General features: G+C 42.8%; 1 protein-coding gene across 1 annotated transcript in view; it reads right to left on the bottom strand.

Annotated features, from left to right (window-relative positions):
- The window catches only part of C4H3orf70 (chromosome 4 C3orf70 homolog), a 57,994-nt gene that overhangs the window by 45,360 nt on the left and 134 nt on the right, over positions 1 to 12,500 (bottom strand). The window contains exon 1 of the mRNA XM_074264260.1: positions 12,304 to 12,500. This exon is cut by the window's right edge and continues 134 nt beyond it. Within this exon, the coding sequence (XP_074120361.1) occupies positions 12,304 to 12,500 (197 nt within the window). The remainder of the gene's footprint in view (positions 1 to 12,303) is intronic.

The following is a 12,500-nucleotide window of genomic DNA, read 5'->3' as shown; positions in this document are numbered from 1 at the left end:
TCTTTGCGACCACTTTTAAAATGGTACTATTTTTAAAGCAGCAAAGCAGATGAGTGGAAAAGAATCAACAAGAATCAGAAATAATCAAACTCAATCACCCAGGCAATGTTTGATGAACTCCACAGCATAAATTACCTTGGAAAGAATTCCCTGTTTGATAAAAATTGCTAGGAAATTAAGAAAGCGGCCTGTCAGAAATAAGGTTTGGACAAACATCTTACACAAGATATTTGACAATAAATTCTCATAGTTGCGTGATCAGAATATTAGAGATTGTACCCTATACAAATAGTAGAAAAATAGATCATCTTTTCCCAACTTTGGATAGGAAGTGACTTCTTAACTAAACAAAAAATGGAGGTAGTTATAATAGATAAAAATAGATAATTTCCATTAATGTAATTGAAAGGTTTTTTGAATAAACAAAATCAATACAACTAGAAAAAAGAACAAAAGCAGTTGATTGGGGAGGAGGGGAAATCTTTGTATCCAATATCCCTATAAGGATCTGATATCTAATATACAGAAATTAACAGAAATGCCTGAGCAAAATCCCCTTTCCAATAGTTAAGTGGTCTAAATTTATAAATATACAGTTCTCAAAAGAAATTGACAACATACTGAAGAATGTTCTAAATCACTAATAACATAGGAAATGTACATCAAAACAAACCTGAGATTTTACCTCAAGAACAACTAATTGGCAACTCTGACAAGAGCTGGAAAGAATGAATGTAGGACAGGTTTTTGAAAGATGAGCCCACTGGTGCATTGTTTGTGGAGCTGTGAATTATTCAAGCTTTCTGAAACATGACTTGGAATTATACAAAGGGAATGAATGTCTGTACTCTTTGAAACAGAGTTTCTACTGCTAGGTACGTATTCTAAAGAAATCAGAGACAAACAGAAAAGCTCCATATACACCAAAATATTTATAGCAGCACTTTTTGTAGTATCTAAAGATGAAAAACAAATCAAAAACCATCAGGGCAGCTAGATGGCACAGTGGATAGAGCACTGGATCTGGAGTCAGGAGGACCTGAGTTCAAATGCAGCTTCAGATACTTGCCACTTACTAGCTATATAACGCTGGGCAAGTCACTTAACCCTCCCACCCCCAAAAAGCAAAATTAATACCCATCAACTAGGAAATGACTAAAGAAATAATGGTACATAGATATAAGGGAATATTTCTGTACCTAAGAAACAATGAAAACAGAGAAACATGGGAATTGATTTTAAAGGAAATTAAACAAAACCAAAAATATACATATTGACTACAACATAAAAAAAAATAAACATAACAACATAAAAGAAAGTACAGTTGAATGATCTGAAATTATAATGACTAAACTTAGCCCAAAGAAGAGATATAGAAAGAAATAACTGATGATTTCTTTGCAGAGGTGTGGGACACGGATCTAGAATACAGCATATATCATCAGGCTCCTTTAAGATATTTTGGTTAGTTTTTTTAAACTTTATGTTTTTCCTTTTTTTATTCTTTTCTATATGAAATGGATTTTTTTTTTTTTTTTTGGAGCAAAGGAGCAGGGATGATAAAGTAGGAAATGCAGTGGTATAAAAACATAAGATAAAAATCTCATGTACATTCTGAGAAGGTATTGGACTATGCTCTCTATTCTGTTAAAGCTCCCAAGGGAAGGAGCATTTCCCACATCAAGCCTAAACTAGCCACTCTACTGCTTCCCCACCCAGTCCTTCTGCAAATAATTGGAGCCTTTTATGTATTTAGCATCAAGGATCCAGAGATCTCAGGAAGGAAAAGACCTCATCTTTTCCAGCTCTTTCATTCTACAATTGAGGGCACTGAGATCCAGGACACACAGGTAGTAAGCATAAGGCAGAATTTGAACCCACGTCTCCTGACCTCAAATCTAATTCTCTTTGCACAGTCCTATCCCACATATTGGCAGAGAAAGCTCCTCTCTTCTTCCCACTGAACATCCCAGTTCTTTCAACCAAGTGGTATTTATAAGGCCTTAATTCAGCATCCCTTGCCTTTCAGAGGACCACAGATTAAGGGACAACTCATTTTTAAAATGAGAAAACTGGTGTACATGGAAGTAGTGACTTGCCTAAGATGAAAGGATCTTGGATGTGGAGCTGAAAGAGGCCCTAGAAACTATCTAGTCCAAATACTGTTTCTTACAGAGTAAGAAAATGAGGCCCAGGGGTTTGTCCACTGCCTCAAAACTAACAGAAAACAAGGATAGAGAAAGGAGAGAAAAAAAAAAGAAAAAGGAGAAAATAGGAGACAGTCAGAAAGTAAGAGACAGAGACCAATAGAGAGAGAGAGAGACAAAGATGGGAGACACAGAAAGAGAGAGAGAAACAAAGAGAGACGGAGGGAGAATGGGAGAGAAAGAGGGAGGAGACACAGTCAGAGAGAAGAAAGAGGGAAGAGGGATAGAGATGGAGAGAAAGAGGGAGGAGACACAGTCAGAGAGAAGAAAGAGGGAAGAGGGATAGAGATGGAGAGAAAGAGATTGAGAGACAGGGAGAGAGGGAAGGGGTGGAAGGAGAGAGGAAAAGAGGGAGGGAGGGAGGGAGAGGGAGACAGAGAGAAGAGAGGGAGGAGAGAGGAAAAGAGGGAGAGGGAGAGAGAGAGAGATTCAGAGAGAGACAGACAAAAAGAAGGGAGAGGAGACAAAGAGACAAAGACAGACAGAGTCAGAGAAAGAAACAGAGAGAATTGGAGAGAGGGGAGGGAAGGAGAAGGAGAAGGAGAAAGAGGAGGAAGAAGAGGAGGAGGAGGAGGGGAATATTTCTAGATTCTACAACCATTCTGAATATGCTGGCCATATTGGACACCACTGTCAATGCTCTTCACAAAAATGGCCTCTAGCTCTCGTCCTGCTCCAGGAGCATACAAGCATCATCACCAAGATCATTATCATTACGACAGGTTAAATGAAATGGAAAGAAAGGTGGCCAGCTGTTCCCGCAGCCCCGTCCTGGAGCTGAGCTCCATTTGCAGGAGCATCTCTTCTCCACTTCTGGAGGGGCTCTGGAGGTGTTCCAGGAGGGGAGGGAACAGGCAGCTGCAGGAGGGCTGGGGGGTGAGGGGCCACTTTGGAATAATCCAAGGCCTTCAACCTCAGTGCACAACTGGGCCAGAAGTCATCCACAGCCTTCCTTCAAGGTTTCCCAGCTGCAGAATGGGCCAGAAGAGACCCACACCTTTGCCTGACAGGTTTGGTGAGTTCCCCTAGGACAAGCTGATGGGAATCAATCCAGTTATAAAGCATTTCACACAAAAGTCTGTGGATAGCCAATAAAAAGGTGATCTAGACTTTGAAAGGGAACACAACTCACGAGAGAATGGAAACGAGAAATTGTGAAGATGCACAAATGATGAAGAAGAGAAAGGAAGGGCAGTGAGGCAACATGATTCCGGGGCAAGTGTGCTGGGTTCCGATGCCTCCCCCAACACTCCTGTGTGATTTAGCCACTCTGAGCCTATCTCCTCATCTGTAGAATAAAAAGATTAGACTAAATGGCCTTTGAGGTCCCTTCCAGCCCACCATCAGTGATTCCTTAAGCTGCCTGGGTCTCAGTTTCCTCATCTGTAAAAGGGGAAAGGGGTTGGACTAGACCATCCTCCCTTCTCCAGATCTTTGCTCTGGCTCACTGACCTCCCAGAGGGTATTGTGGGATGGAATGGGAAAACAAGTGTAAAGCACTTTGTAAGCACTTTATAGGCAGAAAGCACTAAATAAATGCTAGCTAGTAACGTAACTACTTCTCTGGGCCTCAGTTTCCTCCTCTGAAAAAAGAGGGATTTGGGACTTCCAAGGTCCCTTCTGGCTAAAAAGCTAAGCTCCTCAATGGGAAAACTCCAATAAGGCTACATTTTAAAAGCATCTAAAAGATCACTGGCACACAGAGCTCAAATCCAAAGGGTCCTTAGAAACCATCCACTTCACCCACCCCCACCCCGCTCCAAAACATCAGGAAACTGAGGCCGGAGGGATGAAGGGACTGGCCTAAGATCCCCTGGCAGGGAATAGCTGAGCTGGTGTCTGACCCCAGCCTCCCTGGAGACAGAAGCAGCTCTCTCAGAGAGCATGTGACTCAACTGGAGAGAGGCGAAACCCTGCAAGAACAGAGACAGGAGGTCAAAGCTGGAGATGCCAGATAATGTGCTTGTGACAAGACAGCTTTCCCAAAAGCCGGCATTTGAAACAAGAATGAGGAACAATTTTAAATTAAAAAAAAACAACAACAACAACAGAGGGAGAGATCTCTAGATTCACCAGGCGCTGTGAATTATTCAGTTTCGGGATATAATTGTCCACACTCTGAACAAAGCAGCCTGAAGCTCTGGTCCCACAAGCAGTAGACTGGAAATCGGGGGCCTGGCTCTATTTCAGGAGCTCCTAACCTTTTCTCTCTCACTCCCAGATCCATCTGGCAGCAGGCTGGAGAAGCCCAAGGACCCCCTCTCAGAATTATATCTTGTAATGCATACAAGAAGATGCATTGGATTAGAAAGGAAGCCATCGATATTGAAATATAGGGATGAAAATCTTTAAAATAAGCTCCCAACTCCCAGGGTAACAACCCCTGCCCTGGTTCTCACTAGGAGATCTTTAAGACTCTAACTCCCAGTTTAAGCTTCCCAATTTATATTTCACATTTATCTTCTCCAACACAGGGAAGAGATTACTAAGAAAGTAAAGAACTAATGACAAAAATAGAAAATTGTTGCCAACATAGATGAGGAATTAGGGAGAGAGAACATAGTTGCTCTAAGTGATTTCATGTCACTGAACCCAAAGAGCATCCCAGGAATTCAAATTTAAATATATATATTTGTTATATACTTATATGTGAAATATTGCACTGGATGTCCAGAGAAACTAAAGATTAAATAAGATTTATATATATATATATATATATATGTATGTATATATATGTATATATAAATAGAGAGACAGACAGACAGAGAGAGAGACAGAGAGACAGAGAGAGAGAAAGAGAGAGAGACAGAGACAGAGAGAGAGAGAGACAGAGACAGAGACAGAGAGAGAGAGACAGAGAGAGAGAGACAGAGACAGAGACAGAGACAGAGACAGAGAGAGAGACAGAGAGACAGAGAGACAGAGACAGAGAGAGAGAGACAGAGAGAGAGAGAGAGAGACAGAGAGAGAGAGAGAGAGAGAGAGAGAGAGAGAGAGAGAGAGAGAGAGAGAGAGAGAGACTATATATATAGTATCTTCTGTCAAGAATGGAGTTAAGGAAACCCACTGAAACTTATCTTAGCCAACAAACATTTATTAAGCACTTATTATGTGCCCCTGTCTAGGTTCCTCCTTCCCAACACACTTCCTTCTTCCAGAGACTCCTTCCTCACTTCTATCTCTTGGAACCTCAACTTTCTTTCAAAGCTCAGCTCAAGTGCTACCTTCTTCATGATTCCCCAAGCTGACAGTGCCCTGCGTACTCCCTGTGCTTCCCCCCAATCAATCAGTGCTTATATATTTATTATATTTATTTTTATTATTTATATATTTATTATAGTTATTTATCTGTGAATAGGATGTGGAATGTTGAAAGCAGGGACTGGTTTAATTTTCTTCAATCCCTAATCCAGTGCCTGGTACTTAAATGCTTACTGATTGGTTGATTGCCCACAAACCCTGACAAATAATAAAGAAAGCAAGACAGACTTCGGTATTTTTCAATGCCCCTTTTTTCAGTTAAGGAGAAAATGATAGATTCCCAAAACAGCAAACAGAAAGAAAAACAACTTTGAAATTCAGACTATAGACAACTTTGATCCGCACAATGAGACTGAGGACAGAACACCCCCCTCACCTCTTACCCGAGATATGGGATAGATTTAAAATGGGGAGAAAGACATACATTTTTGAATATAGCCAAGGTGGGAATTTGTTTTGCTGGACTGTGCACATTTGTTCTGAAAGAACTGAGCTTCAGAGAAGTCATCAGATGATAGCTATCAAGCTAGAAACTCCAGATTCAACATTTCTCTTTTAAAATTGTTCAATAGAAGATGAGTGGGAGGGAATGATAAGAAACGCTTATAAAATGAATTCATTTATATTTTAAGAGGAAAAAAACTCAAGATTTTCCCAAGATTTTATGGATAATACTCGATGAACCTAGCACTAGAACCCAGATCCAGGCTTCCTCACTAATTCTGGAGATGGATCATATCCCTTCTTAGTCTTCATCTTTGTAGGATGAAGAATCCTAACCTGTCTTTCAAAGGTCATCCCTCTAAATATCTGGAAGGTTTGGTTTCTCCTCTCCAGTTTCATGATACCTTTCTTGGAAGTTTTATTATTCTTTCCAGAAAGATTCCAGATGAGGCTGCACCACACTTCTGGACGATGAGGGAATAATCTATTAGGTTTTGTTCCCACTGCTATCCCAGATGAAACCTTGGACTTTCTTGGACTTAAAAAATAAGCAACAACACACTAAACTTTTAATTTTTGGGTCATTGTCTACAGTGACCTTCTGAAGGCACAAATAGATTGATCAGAGCCCATCGCTTTGGAGAAACACAACTTTGGATTATTTTAGATGGTTCCATTCACTATTCTTGTGGATTTCCCAGATATTTCCCATATCCCTGGCCACCATTCCCCTATGAAGGTTGTCTCCTCAGGAGAATGTAAGCTTGTAAAGAGCAAGGATTATCTCACTTTTGTGTTTATAGTCCAATGTCCAGCACACACTGTTTAATAAGTGTTTTATTCATTCATTCATTCATTTACTCACTCATTATCTTTCCTCAAACACTTTCCTTTAAACTTAGCCATCCAGAAATTCCCATGCCAAATTTTTTTCCCAGGAACCAATTCTTCAAGTCCTTACGGTTTTCCCAATAGACCTGGCATTTATCTAACTGGAAAAGCGAGATCTGTAATCTGGAGATTTCATCAGGAATGTCTCTTCCAAGTTGTTTGTAATAATGCTAAATTAGGTAAATCCTTGGGAGATGCCTCTGTTTAGACTTTTCCAACCAGAGCAATGGCTTCATCATTGGTGTGTTTGTGTATGTCAGTGTCTGTGAATCTGTGAATATAGCCATCCCTGGGGAGTCTTCCAGAAAGAGCATGAGAGCAGAGGATTCAGGGAAGGTCCAGGGAAGGCCCAGTTTCTTCACATCACATAAGAAGAGATGGAAGCACAGGGAAATTTAATAACTTGCCTAAGATCATGTGGGCAGCAAATACAGAGCTGGGACTTAAAGCTACATTCTCTGGCTCCAAATCCAGCTGTACTGTTTTACCACCACCTTCATGTCAATGTCAGACAGACTGTTGTAGAACCCCAAACCTGTAGAACCTAGAACCCTGAACATAACTAGGTTTTCTCCTTTCTCCCCATGTTTGCTTCATAAGTAGAAGAGCGGAATATAATTAAAAGTTAAGTTCCTTGAGGGCAAAGACCATTTAAATCATTGTTTCTGAAACATGGTAAATAATAAATGTTTGTTTGATTGGACTGAATTTGTCTCTCTGTGGGAGGGCAGAGATGCTAACCCTGCAATAATCCTTTATTCTTCCAGAGGATGAGAGAGATTCTCTGTCACCATTTCAGCAGATTCACTTTTTAAGCAATAAATTCTTCCATGATGTCCAATAGGAACAAAGGCGGAATATCCCTTGGTGATTGCTCCAAGAGGACAGCAGCGTGAGGACTGACTCAACCAGGGTTCCAAAGCCCACCTTGCCTTTCCCTAACTGTGTGACCTTGGGGTGAGTCACTTTCCCTACATTTGTTTCCTTACATGTATAAATGGTACAGTGGAGAAAGTGCTGGGTCTGGCGTCAGATAGACCTGAATTCAAATCCAGCTTCAGACACAAGTTGGGTAAGCCATTTAATCCGACTGCTTCCATTTCCTCATCTATAAAATGAGCTGGAGAAGGAAATGACAAATAACTCCTGTATCTTTGCCAAGGATCGTCCAGATAGGGTTTTGAAGACTCAGACACAACTGAATAATGGTAATAACAAAATAACAAGGGACTAAATGATCTTTAAGATGCCTTCCAGGGGCAGTTAGGTGGCGAAGTAGATAGAGCACCAGCCTTGAATTCAGGAGGACCCGAGTTCAAATCTGGTCTCAGACACTTAAATCTTCCTAGCTGTGTGACCCTGGGCAAGTCACTTAACCCCAGCCTCCAAAAAAAAAAAAAAAATTAAAAAATTAAATTAAAAAAAAAAAAGATGCCTTCCAGCTGTTAACCTATCATGGTAAGCACAAGAAAACCACTGGTTCATTTGGGATGTTAACTAGTTTTTCTTCAATGGTCCACTTTGCTAGCTGGCAAAACCTAGAATCGAGACGCCTAATGATAATGCAATTGGTCCAACCCATCACCATAGACTAGATACTGTAACATCCTGATACTTGTGTTATCACAGTCAATCACCTGACAGGTATCTGGTGGGAAAGGTCTATGTGCTCCAGCCATCACTTTCACTTGCCAGAAGCTGGAAGAAACCTTAGGAAACCTCTTGTGTGACCTTGCTCATTTGGCAGATGGAAAAACTGAGGCAGGGAGATAAGGTCTCACTCATAATCGCCATCAAATTTGTGCCTACCTCTCCATTTCTAGAGCCAGTGCTCCTTTCACCATCTCCCACTGCAGACTGTCATCTCACAGAGCAGTCCTAAAAGCTCCCCTTCCCTAGAAAGCTCACTTCTACCCAAATTCCCTGCATTTGAGTTTCCTGGCCTCCCCTATCCCTATGATTGTCCTGTTTAATTGCTCTTTCCAGCTTTTTTTAAATTAATTTTTATAATTAAAACATTTTTTGACAGTACATATGCATAGGTATTTTTTTTTACAACATTATCCCTTGTACTCCCTTATGTTCCGAATTTTCCCCTCCTCCTCTCCACCCCCTCCCCTAGATGGCAGGCATTCCCATACATACTAAATATGTTACAGTATATCCTAGGTACAATATATATGTGCAGAACCGAATTTTGTTGTTGTTGTTGCAAAGGAAGAATTGGATTCGGATCTTTCCAGCTCTTGAAGAGGCAAATGGCTAAGACTGGTTCTGACCATCCCCACGAGCTCTCAGGGTGGCCTTCCTTGGATTTGCCAAACAAACTCTTCATAACATAATTCATGAATCCAATTCAGATGCCCATTTCTGCTTAACAGAGGATGAAAATCTCTTCCCAATGTCCTCCCCCTGCCCCCAGGAAACCCTCAGCAAGGTTATTCCTTAAGAAACCAAAATACTTCAACATTTTGAAAAATCACCGATTTTAGAGTTTCCCTTATCTCAACAGAAAGCAGCTATTCCCAAACTTCCTACTGCAGAGAGTATGGGGAGAATGATCATTAGGCTCTTTTTTAAAATTTTACTTAATGATTCCAAGGACAAGACAAAAAAAAAAAAAAAATAGGCCAAACACCTCCAGAAAAGGTGGAATTCTGATTAAATGGCTCATTAAGTTTAATTCATTCCAAAATGATAGACAACAGGAAAGTCATGAAAGACCTGGGCCATTTAGTCCATTAAAAAAAAAAAAAAAACCCAGCAGCAAACATTACAAATGCTCCAGACCCAATGAGTGTTTGTTTTAGGAAGTGGTGTCTGGGTTGGCTTCCTCACTTATTTTCATTGCATAATTTTAAAACATGGGGGGGGGGGGTGTATGTGTGTGTGTATGTGTGTGAGTGTGTATGTGTGTAAGTGTATGTGTGAGTGTGTGTGTATGTGAGTGTATGTGTGAGTGTGTGTGTATGTGCATGTGTGTGTGTGAGTGTGTATGTGTGTAAGTGTGTATGTGAGTGTATGTGCAAGTGTGTGTATATGTGTGTATGTGCGTATGTGTGTGTGAGTATGTATATGTGTATGTGTGAGTGTGTGTATGTGTGTGTAAGTATGTGTGTGTATGTGTGAGTGTATGTGTGAGTGTGTGTATATGTGTGTATGTGCGTAGTATGTGTGTGTGAGTGTGTGTATGTGTAAGTGTATGTGTAAGTGTATGTGTGAGTGTGTGTATGTGTGTGTAAGTATGTGTGTGTATGTGTGAGTGTATGTGTGAGTGTGTGTATATGTGTGTATGTGCGTAGTATGTGTGTGTGAGTGTGTGTATGTGTAAGTGTATGTGTAAGTGTATGTGTGAGTGTGTGTATGTGTGTGTAAGTATGTGTGTGTATGTGTGAGTGTATGTGTGAGTGTGTGTATATGTGTGTATGTGCGTAGTATGTGTGTGTGAGTGTGTGTATGTGTAAGTGTATGTGTAAGTGTATGTGTGAGTGTGTGTATGTGTGTGTAAGTATGTGTGTGTATGTGTGAGTGTATGTGTGAGTGTGTGTATATGTGTGTATGTGCGTAGTATGTGTGTGTGAGTGTGTGTATGTGTAAGTGTATGTGTAAGTGTATGTGTGAGTGTGTGTATGTGTGTGTAAGTATGTGTGTGTATGTGTGAGTGTATGTGTGAGTGTGTGTATATGTGTGTATGTGCGTAGTATGTGTGTGTGAGTGTGTGTATGTGTAAGTGTATGTGTAAGTGTATGTGTGAGTGTGTGTATGTGTGTGTAAGTATGTGTGTGTATGTGTGAGTGTATGTGTGAGTGTGTGTATATGTGTGTATGTGCGTAGTATGTGTGTGTGAGTGTGTGTATGTGTAAGTGTATGTGTAAGTGTATGTGTGAGTGTGTGTATGTGTGTGTAAGTATGTGTGTGTATGTGTGAGTGTGTGTGTATGTATGTGAGTGTATGTGTGTGAGTGTTGTGTATGTGAGTGTATGTGTGAGTGTAACAACCTGAGATGGTGTTTTATATAAGCAGCCTAATACCTGTATTTGTTTGTAAAGGTCAGGTAAAAAACAAATGTGCATACACACAGACATGCACACAAATGGATACAGTATATATCTACACACACACGCACAGATCTGTGCACATAAGTACACGCATATCCCCAAATAGGTCTGGCTGATTACTTGTATACACAACTGTACACATCTGTAAAAAAGTAATGTATACAGACAGATGTGCCCAGATGGATGCTGTATTTCGTTATAAACAAGAAGATTGTTGCAGTTGTATCCATGCACATGTGAATGTCTGTGTGGATATAATTTATTTCCACAGACTCACAGAGAGCTGGATGCATCCAGACTTCTCCTGATGCAAGGTTAGGTACAGGTTCATGGGGACGCATGTCTGGACACGCGTACATGTAGAAGCACACAGGGGGCTGGTAAGGTGAACACACGGACATACACATAAACCCAGTGAACAGTCGGGAACATCCAAATACAAACGAAGGTCGAGTGTAGCACACACGTGTGCTTGTGCTTCTGCCCAGGTCTCTGAATCCAGCTGGTCTCCACACACACATCCCGCTAGAGGCTCGGCTGGCCGAAGCGCCCCCCCCCAACTGCCAGCTGACTCCCATACCCGAAACTAGCCAGTGCCTCACTTTTTGTAGTTGGCTCGGAAAGCTTTGTCTGGCAAGCGAGACCAAAGCTCCGCTCCGGTTCCCAGGGGTTGTTTGGAGAAGGGGGAGGAGGGAGAGGAGAAGACAGGAGATCGAGGGAGAGGAAAGGAAGGGAGGGAAGGAGGAGGGAAGGAAGGGAAAGAGGGAGAGAGAGAGAGAGAGAGAGAGAGAGAGGAGAGAGAGAGAGAGAGAGAGAGAGAGAGAGAGAGAGAGAGAGAGAGAGAGATGAGAGAGAGAGAGAAAGAGAGAGAGAGGAGAGAGAGAGAGAGGAGAGAGAGAGAGAGAGAGAGAGAGAGAGAGAGAGAGAGAGAGAGAGAGAGAGAGAGAGAGAGAGAGAGAGAGAGGGGAGAGAGAGAGAGAGAGAGAGAGAGAGAGAGAGATGAGAGAGAGAGAGAGAGAGAGAGAGAGAGAGAGAGAGAGAGAGAGAGAGAGAGAGAGAGAGAAGGGAGTGAGAGAGAAGCGAGAGCAGCGGACAGCAGATGCAGGCAAGCTTCCCCTCCAATTTGCCAGCAGGGCAGCGGGCTGTTTCCGCCAGGCGGGGTTCTCAGGGTGGGTGGCGGGGCGGGGGAAGCCCCGGGCCCCAGCCTCGGCGGGAGGAAGGGCAGAGGAAGGAGAGGCCGGCTCCGGGAAGGACGCCTCTGCCCCTCCAGCCGTCGGAGGGGGCACCACGGACCGGGCTAACGCTCGTCTGCCCGGGGGGTGGGGGAGGGGGTGGGGGAGATCGCGGCTCCCCGGCTCCCCGGGCACAGCGCTTGGCCGGGAGATCGCGGTCCCGGGGCAGGGGCGGGGGAGGGGCGGCCGGGGAGGGGCGCGGGCACTTACAGTGGCACCAGCCTAGGTGACAGCACCAGTGCAGCTTGAAGCACTTGCCATGGCTGTGGGTGGCGCAGATGGAGAGCCCGTCGCACGGCTGGAAGTCGGGTCTCCGCGCCGCGCAGCTCCGCGCCAGGGCCTGCGCTTCGTCCACTTTCTCGCTCTTGACACCCCTCTCGGGCCCCGGCGCCGCCTCGGCCGAGCTC

This window comes from Sminthopsis crassicaudata, chromosome 4 (assembly GCF_048593235.1).
Source record: "Sminthopsis crassicaudata isolate SCR6 chromosome 4, ASM4859323v1, whole genome shotgun sequence".
In the NCBI taxonomy this organism is placed as follows: Eukaryota; Metazoa; Chordata; class Mammalia; order Dasyuromorphia; family Dasyuridae; genus Sminthopsis; species Sminthopsis crassicaudata.
Note: the sequence above shows the minus strand (reverse complement) of the source record. Positions and strands in the feature narration are given on the sequence as shown.